The sequence below is a fragment of the Periophthalmus magnuspinnatus genome, chromosome 21 (genome assembly GCF_009829125.3).
Source record: "Periophthalmus magnuspinnatus isolate fPerMag1 chromosome 21, fPerMag1.2.pri, whole genome shotgun sequence".
Lineage (NCBI taxonomy): Eukaryota > Metazoa > Chordata > Actinopteri > Gobiiformes > Gobiidae > Periophthalmus > Periophthalmus magnuspinnatus.
Genome location: NC_047146.1, coordinates 13780601 through 13806487, shown reverse-complemented (window position 1 = coordinate 13806487; position 25887 = coordinate 13780601). Strand labels below are relative to the sequence as shown.

General features: G+C 37.1%; 1 protein-coding gene across 1 annotated transcript; it reads left to right on the top strand.

Annotated features, from left to right (window-relative positions):
• Positions 1–25150, top strand: ifih1 (interferon induced with helicase C domain 1). Its single transcript, XM_033986843.2, has 17 exons — positions 1–564; positions 1504–1666; positions 2650–2757; positions 5074–5142; positions 6835–6885; positions 10185–10411; positions 15572–15782; positions 18213–18430; positions 18980–19081; positions 19148–19271; positions 20255–20467; positions 21456–21712; positions 21780–21929; positions 23281–23442; positions 23515–23708; positions 23788–23881; positions 24369–25150. The coding sequence occupies exons 1-17, from the start codon at positions 136–138 to the stop codon at positions 24585–24587; spliced, it is 2991 nt and encodes a 996-aa protein (XP_033842734.1). The 5' UTR covers positions 1–135; the 3' UTR covers positions 24588–25150.
• The last annotated feature ends 737 nt before the right edge of the window (positions 25151–25887 follow it).

The window sequence follows — 25887 nt, the reverse complement described above, 5'->3', positions numbered from 1 at the left end:
GTGTAGTGTTTTGTGGAAAACGAAAACGCCAACTTAACAAGGAGTTATCAAGGGCTGCTGTGGAAGTCATTTGAATCCTTCCCCTGCCTCAAGACCACACCGTGGACCTGGTGCGCTGATCCAAGTGCGTAAAGTATGGATACAAACACGGACGAGGTGAGGAAACGTTTAATAGAAACGTTCAGGCCGCAGCTGAAAAACCTCATCAAAACAGAGCAGGTTGTCCATCGTATTCACTTTCTAACCGAGGAGCAAAAAGAGCAGATACTACACCAAAATGGAGATTTGAGAGCTGCGGACAGACTCATCACTGAAGTCCTGAAGGCGCAACACGAGCCCGGCTGGTTCCGTGTGTTTGTGGACGCACTGGAGCAGGGAGGATGTGAACGAGCGGCTAAGTACGCAGAGGGACAGATCCCCAGTGCAGAGCAGGAGGCAGACAATGATCTGTACGTGGAGCTCATCAGGATCCTCTTCCCCAGTCTGCTGGACAAAATGGATGCTGCAGATGTTTGCGTGCACTGTTATTCTTCTAAACTTATTACAGACGCAGATAAGGACATAGTAAGTATATATTTTGAATTTACTAGGCCTAAGAGTTGCTTCATTTGAGTTTAAGCCTGAAGTAGTTTGCATTGGGGTTGTAATTGCAGTAGCTAACCACAAGATGGCGCCCGAGATCCTAAAAAGTCCCACTCAGACTAAACACAGACTGCAGTGACACTATGAATGGAACATGTTGAATTGAATTACATCAGTGGCAAGGTCCTGAATTCTCATATTTATCCACGCACATGACAAAATAACAAAACATTTATAACCAGCCAAGCTTTATGTTGCTCAAAGTGCCATCTTCAACCAATAATACCAGAAGTTATCCAAGAAATGACTTTAGTAAGTGTAAAAAAAACACTATTTGTGAAAAGTAAGCGTAAATTTAAGCATAACTGTCAGGAAGTAACATCTTATTTATCATTTAAAGTGAATGTAATTAAGAACAAAACATGAAATAATGCACAAAGTCTGGTATTAAGTTGTCTAAATTGTGCATCAGTTGATATTTGCTGTATTTTATCAGATGTGAGTAGTTATTACATTTACTCAGTTACAGATACTTGTGTAAGATGTACTTTTCACAGTACTTTTATAGCAGTATACTTAGTTTTGGTCACTTTTCCCACTGTGAGTAAACTTATTTGCGCATTTGTGTTTTTTGTACCGCTCCTTCAGATGTAATGTAGTTTTTTTCAAAAGTGTGTGTGTATTTAATGTTTTGTCCTTCCAATTACATTCACTTCAAATTATAAATCAGATGTTACATCCTGACGATTACTCTTAGTTCAGTAGTACTTTTCTCAAATACATTTTTCTTTTACTTCTTGTACCTCTACGTTGTACTTCTACTTCTGAACAATACTATTTTGAAGTAACGTTCCTGCTACTTGAGTGACTTGAGTACAATTTTTGCCTATTCTATCCATCTCTGATTTTATTTCACTGTAGATTAATGCAGAAGCTGAACCAAGGAATAAAGCCTCCAAACTTCTGGGGAGAATCGTCAAGGGTCCTGAAGGATGGTTCTCTACGTTCCTCAATATTCTCCGTCAAACTGAACACAATGAGCTGTACAAGCTGCTCTCAGGACAGTCTGTAAATGAACAACACGGTGAGTCGAGTGCAGTATGAGGATTTTCTAGATACAGTATTTTTTATTATTATTTTTAGCCAGTATTTAGATGAAGCTAGCGCAGTATGTTTATTCTGGCTTTAGATAAACCTGCAATCATGTAGTTAGACTTGATTCTTCTTTGTCTCTGTATGTAAACAAACAAAGAAACACAGGGTGGAACTGGGAGTACGCCTATACGTTTAAATTACTGTTCAGTCAAAGTTGTCCTGGTTTGGTTCTATTTTGAGCCCAGTTTAGTTCTGAATCTAGACTTGCTTTGGTTTCTTTATAGTTTTGTCCCAGTTCTAGTTTAATCCTAATTTTAAACCAGTGTGAACGACCTATTAGAGTTGATTACACAGATATAAGAGCACATCGTAATGGAAAGTACTACGATTTAATGTTGAAAATGACATATTACTGTCTAAATAAAGAGCGTTTTTCATCATATCTCTATCGAGTATCAAGTCTGTTCCTTGATATCGAAATTGAGCTTGAAATTTTAGTATCGTAACAACAATACTATCCCACAAACACATTTTACTTTGCATTATTGTATCCAGAATTTATCTCGCTAACCCACACACAAAAGGGGACATATTATTTAAAATCAATTTTCGTGAGTCGTACTTTGATTGATTTATACATATTTGAGTAATACTGTATTTTCCTGCATTTCCTGTTTTTAATTACCCCTCACCTCTGTTCACTTCACTGTACTTTGTGATTTTTCAAACATGTCAGACGGGTTCAGGAAGGCATTTTCAAACAATAAAAACAAGTAAATAGGAATGAAATGCTTTATAAGTTTTGCAGTTTTGAATAGGAAGTTACCAGATGAATCAGCTTTAGATCAAAAAAATCATGAAAAATGCATAATATCTGTTTCTCCTAGTGTAGATTATTTAATGTAGTTATTTTAAAACACTTACTGACAGTATTTGCATGTAATTTGTGGGGGTTTTTTGTGTGTTTTTTAGCTGAGAAGGACCCCTCACACAGAGATGAGCCCACAGGAAATGAATGTCCCGCTCCGAGCCCTGCCAAAGATGTCGACTCAACTCGGGACAGTCCTGAGGAATCAACAGGTGAAGTCCACTGTATACAATTATAAAACAAACAACAGAACTTCAAGCGTCATCATAACTTTTTTTCTATTTTCATTAGGGTCTTTTCATTAGTCTCTTTTACATTTGTTTACATTTGCAACTAGAAACAATATGGCAGCAATATAGTAGGCTTTTCTTTTTTTGTACATGTATTATTTATTTATTTGAACACAAGCTTTAAAAAGAGAAAGACCAAGCCCTTCCTGTGATTCACGCTTTTTGATTTTTCACAAATGATTCCTCAAAATGCGTCATGTGCATAAACAGTTTGTCCCTTAGAGTTGGTTTAAACTTGCTGCTTGTGTCGTGTGATTGTCCTTCTTCCCCGAGTTCTGATTTGCACAGGCAATTAAAGGATGATCCCAAAGCAAATTTTCGGAAGAACGAATCGATTGTAAAACTACTAGAGTAAACTGGCACGGAAAGGAAGGCTTTAATGTTGTCACGCGTTTAACTCTGCTGAAAATATTTATTAAAACATGTTATGGATAGTGTTGATATTGCTCATACTTTTGATTTTTTTGCCACCTGCCGCCATGTTGGTTCTAGTTGCTAATGTAAACAAACCTAAACTTTAAAGTAAACGTGCATAAACTGCCCAAATATCAGTATTAAATCAGTTTTTTGGGAAAATTTCAGCTTTCTGGTGTTAGATTAATAACCATGTCTTTCCATTAAAGTCATAAATCCATATAATAATAATAATAATAATTTGATAGAATAGGTTTGCATTTCTAGTTTAATGTTTTTAATATCTAAGTATCTCTATTCAAGTATTGCTATATCTGTTATACCATTTATTTTAAGTTTTTGGAGTGATCACCTTATTTAAAGTTGCACCACGGAACTTTCCTGGTGGGGGTTTGTCGACATTCTGCTTGTCTCCATGGAGATGTTGTTGCCTTGCCTGGAAATTTCCACACATATCATTAAACGTAACTGTCACCATGGAGACAAAAAGGTTGTACGGCCAGGTTAGGTTTACAGGTCAGATCTGTGAAGAAGTGATGTGATGATTAAATTCCATTGGAAAGCATTATATCTCCATGGAAACAAGCGACAGAAAAGTGACCCAGTGCTCCTTCACCTCCATTTTCTATCAAAATAGTGAGGAAAAATGTCCATAGTCTTAATATTTATTCTACTATTTCAGCAACTTTGTGGAGAACATAAACAGCTGAGATTGTGTGGTAGGTTACTATAGTTACGCTGACTTCCTGTTCCCTTCTGTGAAACTCAATACTGTTTTCATTCCTTTCACCTGCGCTTTGAGCTGGAGTAGAGGTGAGCTGATTGAAGATGATGGCTACAAGTAAACAGTGCGTAGAATAACACAGAAAAATGTGCCTGTTTTAAATTAAATGGACGATATTGAGAACAGTAGAAGTGGAGCTAGAGTTCAAAAATCACATATTGATACTAAATACTCATTTGAGCAGGGATCAATACTAAAAAAGTCACATTTACAGAACCTGAATAGCTTTAGAATGATCTTGAGCTGTATCAGTGCAAGTATAAGACACATAGACTAGTGTACACCCATGGACACTATGGAACCTACCTGGACAACTGAAGGATTATATATAAGGTGCATGATAATATAAAAGAAAGTACAATGGTTTAATGTTGAAAATCACGTTCCATTGTCTAAAGAAAGAGTGTTAATTATCATTGTGATATCATAATCGGTTTCAGTACAGAGTCTATTCCATAGTATCGAAATCAAGTTTTTAGTATCGTGACAACACTGAGTGGAACATCTTCTGGATCGATAAATAAGAGTAGAATGAAAGCTCAGTACAATACACGGGTAAAAGTATTCACGTATGCTCTTTCAAAATGTGCCTGTGAGTATTAAAAAGGCTTCAATGACAAATCAATCAGTACATGTACATGAATTATATTAACAAAGAACTGTGCTGATGTGAGCTACTATTATGTTGTACTGAGATTTTAAAATGAAACAAAAAACACCTTTTATTGACAATTTTCAAACACAAAACTATATTTGTTGTTAAGAATATCAATGTGGTCTTGTGCCAATTCTTTTAGCTCAACAACTTTCTAAAAATATATTAATACAATTTGTGATTTGAATGAAAAATGAATTTATCTTCCTTTTTTTTTATCTTAATTTGTTCATTTTTTTCCAGTATTATTGTCTACTCAAATGTCCATCTAGTTTAAATACTAGTTTTAGAAGCATTTATTGTCTGGGTATAGATAAGTATTTTCTGAACTAATATTGATGAGTTATTTCTAATACTGTGTTTACATTTTTTCGATTGATTTCAGATTTGTACAAAGCTGAAAATGCTGAATTGGAGGATCCCACGAGCAGCGCTGAAGCTCCCAAAGAAGGAGGTGAGTAACCAGTAACTTCACCTGTTATAAACATGCAGGAGTTAAAATATACCACAATAATGATAAAAAACTACTTTCTTTAGACAATAGAATGTAATTTTCAACATGAAGTCATAGTACTTTCTTACCATGTGGCCTCATATCTGTGTAATCCCTCAGTCGTCCAGGTATGTCCCATAGTGCTCCATGACTTATACTATTATACTTAAATATTGATACAGCTCAAGATCATTCTAAAGATACTCAGGAAAGATTCATTTCTGTCCTGTGAATGTCAGTTTTTAGTATCGATACTTGCACATATGAGTATCTAGTTTTGACACTAGTTTTAGTATTGCTTAGTATCTAATTTTTTGATATGATATATTTCAAAATAGTGACAGTGTAGGTCAGTCAGGCTCGTAGTCGGACATGAACTAGTTAAAATATGTATGAAATTCCAAAAATCATGCTCATCATAACCAAACCCTTCCTGTGGGAAAGATATCCCTCAAATATTCCTGTTATGTCCTGAAGTACTTTGTTTTGCCCTCATAGATTGCTGTAGATTTAAATGTGTTCATTCTATGCAGATATAAAATGTGTGCCTGGATTCAATACTATGTTTAGAATCTGGATTTTTTTTTTTTTTTTTTTTTTTTTTGCTGGGTTTCAGTTGACATCACAAAATTCTATAGGCATAGCTAAAATCAATATAGTTATAATGTTGTTTTTGTTCTAGAAACGATCAGGTTTAACATTTTGTGCATTTACCTTTCAGATATTTCCATCTGGGAGTAAGACATTATCACCTTCTACAATCTGAAAACCACCTATTTACATTTTGTGTTTTAATTCCAGAGTTGTACAAAATAGGGCTTTCAGTTTTAGCAAAGTCATTTTAATGGCACCAATTTTTTTTGTATCTTCATTTTGTCCATCAGCGTGTCGCAATTTCAGCTGTATTTGTGGAGAAAAGCAGAGAAAGCCATATTAAATATCTCTGCTGGTTCCAATTCTGCAGGTTTTGATCCTCTCCTCCAATGCGCTGTCCACTAATGCTGTTATAAATATCCAAAACAACAGCTTTCCAAAAGTATGATCACTTCTATGAGTCGTGCTCTTTAAAATGTCAAGGCTTTGCTGGTTTAATAACACTTCTGAAGTGGCTCTTAGACTATAAAAGTCTAAGTATATTCCGGCTTCAGAAAGAGTCTTATTGTGAAAGAGTCAGACAGCGACAAAGTGCAGTACTGTTGAAAACTTGACAGTAGAGAGAGATGAATGGATGCTCATGATGATAATGACAAAGACAAATCATAATGTCACTGCTTCTCATTATTACAATTATGTCTATATGTTTTTTTATTGAAACACACACACACTCACAGTTTTTTACTTTTTATTAGTTTCTATAAATACAAATAAAGACATTAGTTAGCAATGAGAAAAAGAGAAAAATATGTTGTTAAAAAGCTAAAGATGTTATTAGAATAGCAAAAGCCAAAGTTACATCTGTCAACTGGACAAATCATTAGGAGCAGGAGTGAAGACGAACTGAAGAAGCAGCGAAACGTCTTCACTCCTGCAATAATTTGTCCAGTTGTCAGATTTTAACTTTAACTTTTACTATAGATCGGGTCTGGACGACTGAGGGATTACACAGACATGTTATTAAAATATACCTTCAAAAACTTCGTCTTTTGATTTCAGTTTTGCACAAAGCTGAAAATGCTGAACTGGAGCAACCTCCCAAAGAAGACGGTGAGTAAACAGTAGCTTAACTCATGATAAATACACAGGAGCAGAGTTGTAAATTTACCTCATTAAATGCCACATGCTGTCAAATCATAAAGTCAACTTGGAATGTGTAGGAATTGGATCCTCTCTCCATTTTCCTGTGTTTTTTGCTCCCCACACCAAAGAATATGTTCCATGTGTGTTTGGCAGGGAGAGGTTACTGGGGACGTAGCATGGCCAAGGCTGCAAATTCAAACCACATGCCCAGGACTGTAAAAGAATAAGAGCAAACATAAAAGTGAAACGTGTGCAATTTGTACCGGCTTTTGATTTTGGGGGAGTAAGGGGATTGTAAAATGACAATCAAAGCGTGGACACACCCGTCGGTTGGAGAATAACACTGAGAATTAATCCAAAGCTGATGCTGGAGAATGCTATTGCTATGTATGTACAGTTGTAAATGGGATCACAGTGATATAAACATTTTCATTGCAAATATACATAGTCTTTATTACAGTCTCTGGTCTCAGGCTGTGTTCACGCTAGAGTAACATATCGGCTGCTTTGTTTTCAGCCAGAATACTTAACTGAAGTCTTATCTGAACACTTGCGAAGAGGCGCAAAAAAGTGACTAGACTGCTTTTTAAAGGGGTTGTTGGAAATTGGTTGCAGTGCCCTGTAAAGACACTGATCCATTTCTCACCCTTAGCCCTTTGCCTTAGCCCTCCCCCTTCATATTGTGCGTTCTGGAGAGACCAATTCTCTTCAGCAGCGAGGTGTAGGGCTACGGCAAAGGGCTGTACACTCCTTCAAATGGAGAAAATTCAGATGCACAGATGTAGGAGGAGTTTCAAGAAACAAGGAAATATGCCAGAGAAATAAACTCACAAATGTAATCAGTAATCACTTCAATGGTATTTATAAGGTCATAGTTGATTGTTCTTTTGTGTTTTTGTTCAAAATAATATTAATCTGTCCTACATGTTGACTTCCAAATATCAGCAGATCTTACGGCTGCTCTGGACATGAATAAAACCCACATCAGTTGATCTCTAGTTCACTTACACAACGCATCAAAATTGTGAGTAAACCCAAAACAAAACCTGAAATAGACCAGGAGTAACTCAGGACAAGGGCCAGTCCAAGTCTACATCAGGACAGTAAATGGATCAGACAAGTTTTGTGACATTGGTCCATTCATTTGGTACAAGAGTATTTGGTTAGAGGCGCAGTACCAGATTTTTATTAGATTTTTTAACAAGTTCACTTTCCAAATATTTTTCTCACTTACCTTATGCACTCCAAGCATCCTAATTATTCACCACAATGAGTTTTCATAACTTTCGGAGGTTATTCCATCAAGGTAATGCTAACAACAACTACCATGCTTATTGCACACTTCCTGATTATTGGGCAATAAAACACTTGACACTTTACCGAGTACACTGAGGACTTACTTTGACCTCAAGAAACAGCTACATGGCCTTTAATCTACCACTACTAACTACTAACTACTACTTTTATGTCTAATACTCCTAGCTGCTAGTACTCCCACTACTCATCCTCTTCCTACAACTACTACTACTGCTACCGCTCCTAGTGCTACTGCTATTACTTTTCTTTCTAATACTACTAGCTTAGTTTAACTGTGTTTGTAGCAAAATGTGTCCTCTGCAGATCAACCCTCTTTAAATGTCAGTCCTTCCTGTACTGTATTACTAAAACATGAACCACTGAATTTTATTTGTCTAAATGTGAGTTCTATAAACTGTACTGTGTAATTAATGTTTAAGTGTTTAAGTATTACTCTTTCTTCATACGAGCACCACCTTTTCTTTTGAAACATGCCGCCCACGCCCTTTAGAAAAACATGATTAAACTATGATGCCATTTTCATTTGCCAGTCACATGTTGGAATTTGCAGTGCTATATCCTGGACACAGACACTTCAAATATAACAAATACTTTGCCTTTGCCACAGCCCTGACTATAGCAAGTCTCATGTGGTTTGACTCACCAGAATGGCACTGTCCACACTTTCCCCTGTAATAAGTTTAGCATCTGTAAGCTCCTAGGGCTATGCAAAGGCAGCAATTTCTTCTCTGTGTTTTCAAAGCTTTTACATATCCTTTTTTGGATTTTCTTAAACAAGATTTGACGTTTTGTAGCCGGATTTAAACTTTGAACTGCGACTTAGGAGGAAAATTAAAATCAGTCTGCGCTTCATGGGGGGTTGCATGGCCTAAAAGCAGGAAATGTAAAAGTTTGACTGGAAAAGGAAGGAGGCGGAGTCAAGCTTTGCAGCGCTCGGGGGGCTAGGTAGAGGATGACTGATGGTCCTCAAGCTAGCTAAAAGTAAATATTTCTCCAAAATGTAAATACAAATGCCAAAATGATAGATTCCTGTGCCAATGTAAAGAAATAAAGCCATGGTCCAGGGCCACTCTTTTCCCTGAAAAGCTAAAAAAAAAAGACTTGAAGAGCTGTCAGTAAACCGTCCTGGTGTAAAGAGGACTATACCAGGCTTAGTATTGCTCATAGTATTTTGGTAGCACAGCATGGTACTGGAGTTAACATGGTAACAATGTTTAGTGGTGGTATCTTTGTACTTTATTTCAGTATAATTAATCCTAACTCAGAACAAAGACGGTGAATTACCAGGAAACACGGTTAGCTTTTTATAATATGGAAACAGGGAAGCATAATACTTCATTTTGATTAAATCTATCACACCAACAACAGAAATGTGTAACATCTCCACGCTGCTGCTGCAAGCTGCTCCTCTCCGCCTTTGAGATGGTGACCTGACAGTCATGTTTATGGGTCATGTTTATGGGTAACTAAGTGTTTTGTTAGTAATTGTAATTTAATTACAAATATTCTGAGTAATTCATTACACTACTAACTTACTTAAAATTGTAATTTAAGTAAGGTTAAGATTAAAGTACACTTTATTGTCCCCATAGAGAAATTTGTCCTTTGCATTTGACCCATCCTTCAATGCCTCAGGACCATCTCCTGTGGAGCAGTGAGCCCCACAGTGCAGTGCTCAGGGGCCCATCTTTGTGATCTTTTTGCTAGACTTGGTCAGGACTAACTTAGCTGGAGGATTTCACCTATAGTCTTTGTTTAGTCCTAGTTTAGCCCTGGAATACTCCTCTCTCTCATCTGGTGGTACTCGTATGGCCTGATATTCTTTTAGGTGGTCCTTATTGTTTTGACTTGAAAGGTTTGAGAACCACTCCACGCTGTGTTTCTCCCATATAGCTCCATCCACATTCATTTACTGAATAACTCTTGTCCATGTGTCCTGTGTGTTCCAGATGAGTGTGACTCAAGAGCAGAGGCCGGTGAATCACCGAAGAAGCAGATTGTTCTTCGGGATTATCAGATGGAAGTGGCCCGGCCTGCTCTGGAGGGGAAAAACATCATCGTGTGTCTTCCCACGGGCAGCGGCAAAACCCGAGTGGCCGTGTACATCACCAAAGAACATCTAGACCAGAGGAAGAAGCAGGGGCTCCCGGCCAAAGTCATAGTCCTGGTCAATAAGGTATGGTCTACATGCACAACAGGTAATGGTTGCTATGGTAGCTGCCCACATTTTTCATGATTCTTAAATCTATGATCACCACATTATAGAATTTGAAGTCATAATTACAGATGGAGGGAAATGGTTATGGTAATTTTGTTGCTTTGCCTGAAAAATACCTTCAAAAACATGGGTCTTAATGTGACTGGGATTGCCTTTCCATAGATCTGGCCTGTAACTTGACCTTGACCCCACTTTCTTTTCTCCATGGACTTAGAAAAGCTTCCACCAGAAAAGTTACATAGTGCACACTTTAAGTCCACCATACATTTGTGATTAGATAAGACCACCACTTTTAATGCTCTAGTGGAAAAAATACAACTTGATTCATGTACAGTGGGTACGGAAAGTATTCAGACCCCTTAGATTTTTCACTCTTTGTTATATTGCAGCCATTTGCTAAAATCATTGAAGTTCATTTTTTTCCTCATTAATGCACACACAGCACCTCATATTGACAGAGAAACACAAAACTTCCCAAAAAGACTCATGGCTGTATTACCTCAAAAGGGCACTTTTACTAAATACTGAGCAAAGGGTCTGAATACTTATACTGATATTTCAGTTTTTCTTTTTTAATAAATCTGCAAAAATTTCAACAATTTTGAGTTTCTCTGTCAATATGGGGTGCTGTGTGTACATTAATGAGGGAAAATGATCTGAAATGATTTTAGCAAATGGCTGCAATATAACAAAGAGTGGAAAATTTAAGGGGTTTGAATACTTTCCATATCCACTGTATACTGACAGAGAAGACATGAGACTTTGTGTCAGTTTTAGTTTCCAGTGAATTGACAGTAATACTGAGTTATCAACAACAAATTGCAAAACAATGACCTCCAACAATTATAAGATCATTTTATAAGTAAATTAAAAGTGTCAGTTAAAAAATCGAGTAATGCAATACAAATATTTCAGACAAATTTTGAGAGTTATTAAAGAGTGAAATGTTGTGAACTTGATTTCTTTCTTAATTGTCCAGTTAATCTTAATGTTAATATTTTTGTTTGTTCACTGTCGAGATGTTAACTCACTACTTTTATGCAAAATCTCACCACAATACTAAAAAAATAACCCCTCAGCCAACAACTCTGTATATATAACTTAAACTTTCCTATAACTATTAGAAAAATACTTCTACTTTTCACCCCTGTTAAAAAAATGAGGTACAGTAGAAAGTACAGATAAATGTAGTCAAATTTAAAAGTATCCATTGTATACGCACCAAATAAATGTACTTTACTTTACACCACTTGTCACATGAACCCAACATATTCCTCCAAATCTTTTACTACACATATAGGTCAGTGCGGCTCAAATTACACTATTGGGTTGCTCTTTGTGACGATTTGGCACAGTCTTTTTCCATGTATTTTTCCCGTCTAGGATTAAACATTCTCTTCCACATTTGGTTGCAATAAAAGTAGGATATTCCAAACAATGGGGTAGGGCCAGCGTTTGAGTCACAGTTAATGGGTGTTTAACCATAATGCTAGTGACCAATAATGTGCCAAGTAAACTGCCCGAGCGCTGTCCTGCACTTTCTCATGCCACAAGGATAATTATACAGTGGCATGGGCTGTAACTCGAGGGAAACTGTAGTTCTGGGGTATTTGCTATCCCAGTTAAGTTTATATACTCGATACAATAATAAAGTCTTACATCATTTTACAAGGAGTTGTCGTCATCTGTTGCCATAATCACGTCCAACCAAGAACTCAAATTGCAGACTTCATCAAAATTATCAAACGTTTGTCAAAATCTTAACTGTGCGCAGTGGTTGAGTAGCCGTTACCTCCCAGCAAGAAGGTTACAGGTTTAACTCCTGGGCCTCATTGAGTGGGTGGGTTTTCTCCAGGCACTCCCAAAACATGCACAATAGGTAGAACAGCAGCCTTGTGTCAGGAGCTGTGCTGTCTTTTTGTGAGCAGACTGTCATTAAACTCTTCTCAACACCTCCGCCCACAACCACATTTCAAATACAGCTAATTAACGGGGCTAGAAAAAGGAGGAGGGACGGAGTCTGAAGATATGAGGAGCAGTGTGATTGATCTAACAGGTAACCGCACTTTAAACTCCACCCCTGAAGCCTGGTGTTTGTAATCAGAAACACATGGCTGTAATCAAAGCAGTCATGCGTAATGTCACCAACTACGTGAAATTGCACAGGCCACTCAAGGAATCACAAACTTAGATTTAGACGTTTTGGACCAGAAAGCTGCAAATTAACCTAGTTTGCACTAAAGTTGCCATAAATACCTAGCAACAGTAGATAATCCTATTAAAACACCATATACACAGTTTAGTAGCAGGATAAACCTGGATTTAGTGTTAAATTCACTAGAACTGAAATTGGAGAAAAGGTGTTTGGTTTAGCTTCCCAAAAACAGAATACATTTCAAGGACATGCAAAACTGGATATGTTAATGCCACAGACACTTTAATAATCTGGTGACAAACATTTATAATCACACCTAATGTTTTAAATGGACTCGTGCAGTTACTTGTTTTGTTTGTTTTTGTTTGTATTGTTCTGTATTTGAACAGGTCGGCCATGAAAAAGAGAGTCTGAGTATTCTCGTTGAGCTCTCCCTGTATGAATAAAGATAAAATGGCAATTGCAAATGGCATTTTAGACATGTTCCAGTCTATAAGGCCCTTGCACAGCACTAAGTCAGCAGTTTTAAAGATTTTAAAGGTCGCAAAACTGACTCATTGGAGCCTTTAGCAATAACATAAAAGCATACCTGGAGTTGTGTGTTGTTTCAATCACACATTTTTGAATAATCCGGGATTATTAGGCTGTCTGCATCCCAAAACCTCAAAATTTCCCCATTTCCCCATGTGATGTCATAGGAGTTTTAAGGTTAACAGCAATTTTTTGCCTCAGTTGAACTGCTTTACTCTTCAATACACTAGAATAACATCAAGTTGTTGCTTTTATTTATGTTTATTTTATTTATTTATATATATATATATATATATATATATATATATATATATATATATATATATATATATAGGTCTGAAATGATCACAATTATTGTAGTGAAGGCATATGGAGTTTAAAAACACAGTGCAGCACTTCCTGTATTACCACTTAATGACATCACAAGGCGGAAGACAGTGTTTTCAGTTTGACAAAATACCACAATCTAAATATGCCGATTTTTGAATGAAGCAAAGCCAAACTCCATGTATGTCTGTGATGAGGAAACAACATTATGAAACAGATCAAAGTGTCAATACATGTCCTTTAATGATCTGTTTTAATGAATAATGCTGGTAGCTCTGCCATTTTTAGACCTGACTGCGGCTTTTGACACAGTTGACCACACTGACTGCCCTAGAATGGTGAGGTCATACCTCAAGGGGAAGATCTTTTTCAGTAAAGACACAGCTGCTTCCCTTTCTCTACATTGTGGAGTTCCCCGAGGTTCAATTCTTGGTCCGGTTTTGTTTTCTTTGTACCTTTTTTCACTAGGTTTTAAAGAACCATAACGCCACTTTATGCAGATGACTGTCCATTTTAAATTCCATTTGTTAAAGACTAGAGCTGCACAATTTTGGCAGTAGGATTCTGTTTCAGAGTGAACATTGCAAACAACTCCAGGAGCATTAACATTTGAGAAAAGACTGAAATTTGGACTGATAAACTAACCGGGATGCATCGATAACAATATTAGTATTGAATATCTGAGCTAATATTTAAAAATGAACTTTTTCAGATATCAATCCCATGATAACAGCTAAGACGATATCCTGGTTGGGCCTTGATGTAATAAGATATTTACACTTTACAGGCTGACTTTGGCCAAGAACGTCTTACTTTAATCGCTTATTTTCAAGACGCCATATTGCCGATCAAATCCAATCAATTTCACTGCCACCGACATACTCCCACTCCTCTGTACTTGCTTTGTTCTTTATTTTGGTACAAATGATCTAGCATTTATTTATTTATTTATTTATTTGAAGGACAGTGTGCAGATACATTAAAAAGATGGCTGCACCAGATTTAGCAAAATGTTAATTTCCATCTGTAGTCCTTAAAAAAAAAAAAAAAAAGACATATAAAAAGTGCAATACAAAAGACAATATACAAGTGTGCAAAATTTTCTATACATAGTGCAAACTACAAGTACTACAAGCATGATCTGTAGCTATCCATAGGAGGAACTGACAGCTACACAGAGCTTTGTTGTGATGCTGTTTACGCAGACGTCAGCTCCCATGGGGCACCGCAGTTTTCTAATGTGGGCGTCAGCAGACTTGTTTTTTTATTAAGTTGTTTTTGATGAAAATTGGTATTTAAAATGTGCAAATTATAACATAATGATCCACGCGTGTCATAGATCATAACTATATAGCAGCACAATAGGTCTTCTTTAATTACTTATAGCCTTTGGGATTTGATAATTGCACCAACTTAAATTGTGATTTAAATTCAATATCGAGCTCTACTAATGATGGAAAAGGCTCCCTGACTCCCATTCTGAATTATAGAGGACAGCAAGGCATGGTTGACCCAAAATCTTCTGGTTCTTAACAATGGAAAAACTAAAATTATGCACCAACCTTGCATCACCAGGGACAGTGATAAATGTTTTTTTTTTTCCATATTTATTAAATTGGAGAACTCTATTTTAATTATTTAAAGAAAGCTGGGCCCATATTATAAGAGAATAAAAAACAGTACCTCTAGTAGGTCACAATAAAACAATCAGTTGAGAATCTCCACCCTAGAATATATTTTAAATCAAATATCTAATTGGCTCTGTGCACAGCGGCAGCCGGCTAGATCCAATCAGATGAACACTGATTGGATCTAGCTGGCTACCTTTGTGCACAGAGCCAATTGATTCAAAATATGTTTCTTTCACTGCGATAATAGAAACTCTGAACACATGTAGCACAAAATCAAAAACTTGCCACTGCAAACATAACTAATTAATATTGCATCGGAAATTATGAATATGTCTTTCTTTTTCATGGCATCCACTCCTCTGTCACACTTTAACACATTCAAACGAGTATAGGTAGAATTGTCTTGCTCATTGACACAAGAATACAATACCAGTTGCAGGAATCTAACCACCAACCCTTCTCCCTGTATCTTAGGTGCCTTTGGTGGAGCAGCTCTATTCTGAGGAGTTTCTCAAATTCCTGAAGCCCACGTACAAAGTGGAGAGAGTCAGTGGAAACTCAGAGCTGAAGATCTCTTTCCCAGAGATCGTGAAGAGGTACGACGTGGTGGTGTGTACGGCGCAGATACTGGAGAACTCTTTAGAGAGGGCAGTGAGCGGAGAGGACGAAGGAGTGCATTTAAGTGGTGAGTCATAGTGTCGAAAAATAAAATGGAACCACTTTTTAAAGGGCTCATATTACACTATTTTGTAAAATGTTGTTGCCTCATCACAAACATACCCAGAGTTGTGTTTTGTTTCATTCACACATGTTTAACACACAAACCCTGCATATTTAGGCTGAGTTCTTCTCTCAAATAGAAAATGCACCACCTTGTGATGTCATGTGGTAATACAGGAAGTGCTCCACTGTGTTTTTAAACTCCAGTCACCATCACTAGAATCATTTGCATAATTTCAGCCCTGGAGTTTCCAGTCTCTACTGAAGAAAAAAAAAGAAAATGCTAGCTGTTAACTTGAAATCAGATTCTCACAACATGACATCACAGGGTGGAACAGAGCATTTTGAGCTCTGGAGATGCAGACAGAAACAATAAAGGGTTTCTAAAATATGTGAATGAAACAAAACACAACTCTAGATATGTTTTTAAGGAGGTAACAACATTATAACATGGTTTAAAGCTCAGAAAGAATCAATTTTGCGTAATATAGGACCTTTAAAGCTATTCTGAAAAATTCCTTATGTCATTTCTACTGACAGAGAAGACATACTTTCCTACCTGTTTTATTTCAACATTATTTAACACATTTTTGGAAAGTCAATGGGAAAATTAATACTTGTATAAGAGAGAATATGGCACTATAAACCTCTCATTTTACGTCACAAGCAGGGTTGTAAATTACAGAGCAACAATATGCTATTTTAAAACCACCCTCCTCAGTTACAATAACGTAATATACAAAAAGACTCCCGTGACAGCTCTTTGAATGGGTGCCTCTTCGCCCGTCCCTAGCGGTACCTGACAAGAGCTCTCGCTGGTCCAGCACAGAGGAACATATGCTGTTTGCTCAAATGTCTCAAACCCTTTTTTTTTTTTCTCCTCAGTAAGTAGTTTCCAGGCCACGCGTCTGTTCAAGCCATCAGCGTGCGGCTAGGCTAATTCACCAGAGGGCTGCTATCACCCACACTACATCAAACTGTCACTCTCTCCATACTCTCTATCCCTCTAGACCTGCAGTCATGTAAACTTGTATTGACATGTGTCCTCAATTATGTAGCATTTGTGTTCGCACTTAGCATGCTATTGTGCAAAGATATCGCTATAGATTCTTGGAAAATTCTTGGTTTCTAGGAGGAATTGCATACTTGTTTTCCTTTCAGTCTGCCCTCTTATTCCATTGAAGCTTGAACTGCTACTTCCATGGTAATTTGGGAGGTTTTGTGCCAGATGCCCTGTCTCTTTGCAACTAGACACCTACTGAAAAGATTTTTTAAAACGCAGGTGAAGTGTCTAGTCAAGATACAATGAAATGCAGAGAGGTTTGAACTCTTGTCTCTTTGGTCAGATGGCAAATGCGTAACCCCCTTTTTTTCAATCATTTTTATTGTATAATCTCATATTGTTATAAAATATAGCCTTTAAATCTATTTCTTAATCACATATTTTTGCATATACTTGAACAGAAACCAGTTACATAGTGGTATAAGGTTAGTTTCTATTTGCTGGTTGATGTCACAAACTTCTATATATGGGTTTCAACTTCCTGTTTGTAAGATGTAATATTTTGTTTATTGCTATGGCAACGGTGCTATCTTTAATCTTTAAGGTATCATTATTTTAAATGGAGATGGCGCAGGTAAAATTACTATTGTCCATATATGTTAGACAGTAATTTAAAGTCACAAATCTATAACGTCTCTGGATTTTTCTTTTGTATATTTCTTATGAAAGTAGCACGTTATAATCAGGAAAATGACTCCTGCCCTCATCTGTCCCACATCTGAAAGCCACCAATGTTGTGAAATCTGGTGATATCATCCGTTAAATATTTAGTCACAGCTTTTGGTCAAAACAATAATTATACTTCAAAATACAAACAGACCAAATTAAAGGGGCTACAATACGCTATTTTCTGATCTATGTTATAATGTTATGTCGTCATCAAAGGTGTGTGTTTTGTTTCATTCACCCATGTTTTGTGTCCATGTGTTCTTTCTTCAAACAGAAAACACTCTGTTCCACCTTGTGATGTCATGTGGTGATACAGGAAGACCTCCACACACCTTCACTAGAATCATTTAGTTAGTTTTAGTCCAGGAATTGCCAGTCTCTACTAAACAGGAGGTAAAAGGCAGCTGTTAACTTGAAAACTAATGTCATCACAGAGCATTTAGAGCTTTAGAGATGTAAACAGACTAATAATAAAGTATTACTCAAACATGTGTGAATGAAACAAAACACAACTCCAGATATATTTTTGATGAGGTAACAACACTATTACACGGCTTGAAGCTCACAAGAGTTAACGGTTCATCGTACATATTTAAAAACAGGTTTAGAAGAGTAGATGTAGATTATGTAAAATACTAATATAACTTTCTGTATTGTTTTTAGACCTGTCATTGATCGTGATAGATGAGTGCCACCACACACAGAAAGGCGGCGTGTACAACCACATCATGATGCGTTTCCTCACTCAAAAGCACAAGAACAAGAGGCTGGAGAAGGAGCGAAAGAAGACCAAGCCCCTCCCTCAGATCCTGGGCCTGACCGCTTCACCGGGAGTGGGCGGGGCTACAAAGATGTCCAAGACCGAGGAGCACATACTACGAGTGCGTAAACATGGCAGCACATGTAAACCACTGGTGTCTGTTACTAATTTTTTAGTTGCTCTAGTTCAGGATAACACCCTCTACATAACACGAAAAGTTGCTATTTGTGAAAAAAATTAGACCAAATGAAATTGCCTGTGTTTTGTGAATGGCATTTTAATGATTGAGAACCATATGGAGACAATTGCCAGGGACTACTGTCATGATATTACAATGTCAAACTCAATTACAGTATCAAGAAAAAGGCTAGATACTCAATACCGATTTCAATACCGCAATAATCCTTAAAAAAATGCGATTCCTTTAGAAAATAAAGTGTAACTAGTATCTATTGTCAATACTATTTTCAATTTGAGGAGCATTCAGTTTTGTCCAATGAAAATCAGAGCAAACATTTAAAATGGAAACATTTTCTTCCCTCATGGTTTGGAATCTGGGACAGGGCCTTTTACTAGTTATGTTTTTATTGTATCACATTCTAGCACTAAATGTTAAAAAAACTATTTAAAGTAAAGTAAGAGTATTACAATTTTATTCTCATCATTGTAGATCTGTGCTAACTTGGATGCCTCCACCATCATGACCGCTAATCTGGGCCAGTACAGAAAAGAATCAGAGAAAAAAGTTGAATCCATTGAAGCTCGAAAGGCGGTAAGATTTTTATGATAACTTCTAAAAATGTAATACCACAGAAATGCTCATCCGGCATCTGCTTAGGATCCTTTTGGTGATGTCATCAAGAAAATAATGAATGAGATCCATGAACATGCAGGACTGAACCCTGGCCATGAGTGCGGATCTCAAACCTACGAGCAGTGGGTGGTTCAGACGGAGAGAGATGGTAAGAAATTTCACATAGTTATAGAGCTAAATAGTTACCGCCCTTTCCCTGATTCCAGAAGAACATTTCCCACAAGTATTTTCCCATAGACATTCTGAAAAAATTTACATTAAAAACTTGAAAACTTGCTCAAGGCTGAACAGTTATGTGGTAACTAGGGCTGTGGATGACTAAAGCAATTATTGGTCTTCTAAAAACTTAATTTATTGAGACATAATCTTTTAATACTTTGTGAAATGTACACTCATGTCTATGTACTTTTATTTCATGTTGTCTCAAGTGTAACACTGGCAAATTAAGTCCAGTGAGTAATAATTCTTCATGTTATATTGACGAGGTGGTGAGCTCTACTATAAGGCCTTGATATGGACACAATGTTAGCAGCTAGAATCCTAGTGAGTATGTGTTATGGGACCTACTTCTTAGTTCAGATGATGAGACGATGCAAACACACAATTTTTGACAGGATTATGAAATTTGGAACAAATGATGTTGCCATGATGGGTATAAGCATTAAATAGTGTCTTTAAGTTTTCAAACATTAAATATTTTGTTGCCAAAAAGGTCTAAAATTATCATTTCAAGGACATTTCCCTTCCACATATTGTTTTATTGTGTCCCTGTTTGATTGTAATTATTGTCATATGTGTTCAGAAAACCTCTCCAATAATTTATCTTCAGAATGAGACCAAAATTTCTTCTGCATCATTTACCATGCGACCATTTACCATAAGTCGTTTTTGGCAAATATAGCTTTATCAAAAGAATAAAAGGAAACATGTTGATCTACATATGTGATGTGTTAGCAGCCCATGGAACTAAAATACCACCTCGTTAACATTTTTTTAAAAGTGTATCGGGAAAATGATTGAGAAATGCACTTCTGAAGCCACAGTGGAATTAGAAGTGGGTGGGATTGGTGAGCTCCATATAGATACTGGTTAAGTCCATATTTCATCTTTTTTAATGATTTTTGATTCCAGCGGTCAAAGAAGGCAACGAGAATGTGCGTGACTGTGTGGACCACCTTAAACAGTACAACACCGGGCTGCAGATGAGCAACACAATCAGAATGTGCGATGCCTTCAGCTTCCTCAACTCCTTTTACGAAGATGAGAAGAAAAAGAAGACTTCTCCAGATGGGGAAGCTATCAACACCACTGACACTGAGAGATTCCTCTTCACCCTGTTTGAAGGTATGGTACAGGTCAGATCTGTGGAGAAGTTTTTAGCTCCAAATTAGAAAGCACGTTCTTAAAAACTGTAATTAAATGAAACCTGTTAGATAAGTTTAAAGGAGTTGTACTTGATTTTTATAGTTTGTTTTTTTAAATATGACTAGTCCAGAACAAGAACTAGAACTTTTAGAGTCCAGAGTGGAGATTGCTGTCATAGTAATGCTAACAATAACCTGTACTTCCTGGTTCTCAGACAATAAAACACCTTATAATTAGATGGAGACAGACCATAAACTTACTTTGACACACTTTTATATGTATCTGTACTGGGGCAAGGCAAATTTTGCTTAAATGCATGGAGGAAATCAGCACAGGCCCTTTAATGTCATACTTCCTTGTAAGTTGGTGACATATCATCCACCACAAAAGTTCCACTGTGCACCTTTAAGTAATTCTGTTGACTGAGATTCTTATGAATACACTAAAAAACATTGCTGTACTCCTGTAAGTTGAAACATATTTTAAGAGCACACTATAATAATAATAATTAGTAACTAATTTACTCAAATCAGATGAGTTTTATCATGGCTCATTCCAAGTTTTGGGTTTCAGACACTGATCCAACTGTATTCACTAAAGGTACATGTCGAGTGGTGTCATGCATTGATGTCAACATTACGCTTGTAGACTAAAGCTAACTGGAGGTACTCACTCTTCAGATTTGTCACTGCAGTACTGTGCCTTTAAATCAAGTAATTGTGTATATTCAAATAACGTTAAAGTTTTCCAGTGACATTCACCTTAAAGAAAACCAAAAAACTGTCATATGTCAGGCTCTCTATGTCAATTTTGTATTTTTTTCTTGAGTTTTCAGACTCTTTAAAAATTGTGCCATTGTCCCCTCATCTGCCACTGAAAAGTATCAATGCAATGCCTTTTTACACCTGACCCATGTCGATACATATAAACCTTAATTATTAATGCCTCACTTGTTATTACTGCACAGGTAACAAAGACAAGCTAATGGAGCTTGCTAAAAATCCCGAGTATGAGAACTCCAGTCTTTCCAAGCTCCGGACCACAATCCTTCAGGAGTTCACCCGCAGAAACAATGCCAGAGGGATCATTTTTACCAAGACACGCCGCAGCGCTATTGCCCTGGCACAGTGGGTACAGGACAACCCCAAGTTCGGTGACCTGATAGTGAATGCAGCCTATCTGATCGGCGGAGGAGACCAGAGTGATGTGAAACCTATGACATCTGTGAGTATTTTATTTTCATTTTATTATTATCTGTTTGTATTCACATTGACGCATTTCCCACTTCCAGGCAGAGCAAAAGGATGTGTTGAAGAAGTTTGGGAACGGTGAGATCAACTTGCTGATAGCGACAACTGTGGCTGAAGAAGGCTTGGACATCGCGGCGTGTAATTTTGTCATTCGATACGGCCTCGTCACCAATGAGATCTCAATGATTCAGGCAAGTTTAAGTCACTGGAGGTGTGTTAAGTAAGTGTAAGTTCAAGTTTTCCTTATAACACAGTAGCTTCTAGGGTTGTAGTCGACCAAAGAAATTCTTGGTCGACTAAAGACATGTGCTGCTGACCGATTGGTGGACTAAAAAGGGGGCGTGGTAAAAGCTCTCAGAACTATTACAAATCTCTATATATCTCACTCAAACTTCATTCAAGACTACACCCGCACAAAAACAACTATTTATGGAGAAAAAAACATACTAGGAAGCAATGTATTTTTATAAAGACAGGCTGAACTTGTGAATCATGAGTTAAATCTGCCTTTTACATACAAATACCAAAATATACCAATTCTTAGGCTGACTCACTCACTATCTTCTCCTTTCTGCTGTTGTCCATTTAAATCCTTATAGTTAAATTTAAATAATTAGTCGGATAGTTCAAGTTTTGGTCGACTAAGACTCCATCGACCCTCATAGCTTCCTCTGCTTTTTCAAGTGGAGGATCGACCATATGCTTGTCACATTGCTTTGCCTAAAATGTTCCCCTCAGTGTGGCATTAAACTTTTCTGTCTCCATAATGAGAACAAGCTGTTGATGTCACCAGGTGAATTTAGTCAAGCGAAGTCAAATCTGTGGAGAGGTGAGCCTGCTCACAGCAAGAATGCCAAGAATGCAAATGAGTACTAAAAACCTGTGAAACTGAACAAATGCATGATAGTTTAAAGCCAAACAGTGGAACAGTCCAAGTAAAGCAATAGTCCCAACAATTATGGAGATAAGCAGGTAGCGCACCCTCTACCAGAAAAGTGCTGGAATTGTGCTTTGTTTCCTTCACACATTTAACACACAAACCCAGCAAATCTAGTCTGACTTCTTCTCTCAAACAGAAAACACTCTGTTCCACCTTGTGATGTCATGTGGTAATACAGGAAGTGCTCCACTGTGTTTTAAACTCCACACACCTTCACTAGAATCATTTGGATCATTTTAGCCCTGGAATTGCCAATCTCTACTGAACTAAAGGTAAAACTACCACTTCATGACGTCACAAGGTGGAACAGAACATTTTGATCTTTGGAGAAGCTCACATGAATCAATTTTCCATAATAAGGTACACGTTATTGTCCCCATAGGGAGTTTTGTAGTACTTGAGTCATCCTTAAATGCCACTGGAGCAAACTGTCAGTAACAGTAGGCAGCCACAGTACTGCACTTGGGGATTTATCTACATATCTTCTAACTTCGCTGGAGGATTAATTTACAGGTTGTCGGTTGATAGAAGTGTCTCTTGTTTGCCCTAACATGGTAATATTACATTTCTTACATTTCTTGTGTTCTGACTCGTCCCTTCAGGCCCGTGGACGAGGACGAGCAGAAGACAGCACCTACACGCTGGTCGAGATCGAAGGTTCCAACGTGGCCGAAAAAGAAACTGTGAATGAATATCGTATCAACATGATGAACAAAGCTATCGCGAAGATAAGAGGCTTAAACCCAAACGACTACGAAAAACGGGTAAGTACATTCAAATATTTATATAATTCGTTATTATTGCTTTCATGTTGTTGTAACACTTTTTGCGTTTAGATACTGGAGTTTCAGATCCAGGCCATAATGGAGACAAGACTGAGAGTGAAGAAAAGCAAACAAAAAGGCATCAGCAACAGCAGCCCCTCTGAACTCAAATTAATCTGTCGGAAATGTAACATCGCCGTCTGCACCGGAGATGACATCGAAATTATTGAAAACATGCATCGAGTCAATCTTTCACCGCAGTTTAGGTAGTGCATCATGTTATTATAGATTTTATTTCATTAGAGATGGTATTTATTTACATTAAAATCTTTTTTTTTCCCACAGTAAACTTTTCATGGTTAAAGAAAACAACACTCTTCGAGAAAGGCATCTGGATTATGAGACCAATGGTTCAATCGCTTGCAATGAATGTGGGAATGTAAGTTAATTTCATGTTCCCTATACTCTAAAGTTGAACAGTTAATTTAAGGTTTAAGGTTAAAAGCACTGAACCTGATTTAACTGTCTTAAAAATCTTGAAAAACAGTTTGCAGTGGACTAAGTTATTCCTCATTTGCGTTATGGATTCTGATCATCCTCATTATTCACGTGATGAGTTTATAAGAGCTTTTCACAGCATTCAGAGGCAACACTTTTGCTCTCAGGGTAATGCTAACAACTACAATGCTAACTGTGAACTTCCTGATTCTCAGACAGTCAAACAGCAATTGTATTATGATTTCACAAGCTGCTTATAAAATATATATGTACTGGTGTGAGACAAATTTTAATATATCCAATAACTGTGTCTATTCCCATGAAACAAAATGAAGGTTATCAGTTATGAAATTAAATTCTAGAGCACAACTAATAGAATGGGATGTAAAATAGTAAATAGTAAAATAAATTGAATATGATTTTTGCAGCCGTGGGGTTCGATGATGCATTACCGGGGGATCGACTGCCCCTGTCTCCACGTGAAGAACTTTGCGGTGACGTTGAATGGGAAAAAGATAAGCAAGTGCGCCAAGTGGAGTGAGCTACCTGTCAAGTTCCGCGCCTTCGACTATGCTCTCTATGCTTCCCAACTGGCCTCCAACTCAGACGAGGAGGATGAGGAGGAAGAAGAAGAAGAAATTGAGTAAAGCTGACAATGAGATGTAATGTCAAACTTTATAACATGTCCTTTAAAACTGAAAATATCGTATTTTTCCAACACTGATTTAATTCATGTATCACGACATGAAACTGATGCTACATGGAAATTCCAAAAAATATTAGCCTATCACATTAACATTAAATGATTATAGTTAGATTTTAATTTATTTCCAACTCTTAAAAGTGCCTATTTTTTTTACCTAATCTTCAAATTAAGATTATGAAAGATAAATTATGCATTACCCAATTTAGGATTACAAATTAGTCTTCTGTTTTACATATGTAGATCTCATGTTTACTCGACCTCTGGTGTTGTTGCCTTTGGTGGTTTCTATGTTATAATGAACTAAACTGTTAAGGTGGTGGAGGTACTGAACTAAATAAGATTTGCTGCTGAATTGGAGTGAAGGTGGACGCATAAAACTACACTGGTGTTGCAAAGTTGTTGTATTTTAGACACTTATTTTATTGTATAGACACATGCTGAAAGTATAAAATGTAACTGTGACTGAGTGGTGATCATGAAAATAAACGTGGCCTCAGACCCTGGTCTCTTGGTGATTGTGTCTGAGCCGCCACAGCCCATCGGGCCCTTCTGTCAAAAACACACACACGTAACAGGTGCACCATTTTCTCCCATTGAGCCCAGCTGTTAGCAGTGACTCACCTTATTCTCGTCATTCCTATTTTGTGATATTTATGTCTTTTTTTTTTCCTTATGTATAAACCTGCTTGCGCATACCTACGTCACATAGTACGGTTCATCTCCATCTCAAAGCCACTAACCGCTCCTTTAAAGATAGTGAGGCTCAGATTTTAGCCAGAGAAAAAAATGGTATGAGAGGGGAGTTAAAGAAGCTATTTTTTATTAAGAAACACAATTGTTCCTTAAACAGGAATGGGAATTTGAGACATAATCTCTCACAGATCTATGACTCCATCCTCAAACCCAAAACAAACAAAATAAAAGAGAACAATAGTAGGGCTATTAAAGATTGAATAGAGCCACTAAAGGCTGTTTTCAATTTCAGTGTAGTTAGCTCCTTCAGACAGATAAAAGGCAGTGTCCACCAGTAATCTGACCAGAAGTGAAGCTTGGATGAGCAGCAAAACATCTTCACTCCTACAACTTTTTTGTCCAGTTTAAAGATTTAAACTTTGTTTTTTGCTATAGTACAGTTCACTTAAAATAGATTAGATTAAGCTGTCTCCATTCATACTTGTCCTGGTTTGGTCCTGGATAGAGGCCAGTTTAGCCCTGATGTAGACTTAGTTTGGTCCTATTCT

Excerpts from the sequence above, each read along its gene's own strand:
- ifih1 (XM_033986843.2), top strand. The coding sequence starts at position 136 with ATGGATACAAACACGGACGAGGTGAGGAAACGTTTAATAGAAACGTTC. Across the intron at positions 1,667-2,649 it reads GTCTGTAAATGAACAACACG|CTGAGAAGGACCCCTCACAC; the intron begins GTGAGTCGAGTG and ends TGTGTTTTTTAG. Across the intron at positions 23,709-23,787 it reads AATCTTTCACCGCAGTTTAG|TAAACTTTTCATGGTTAAAG; the intron begins GTAGTGCATCAT and ends TTTTTCCCACAG.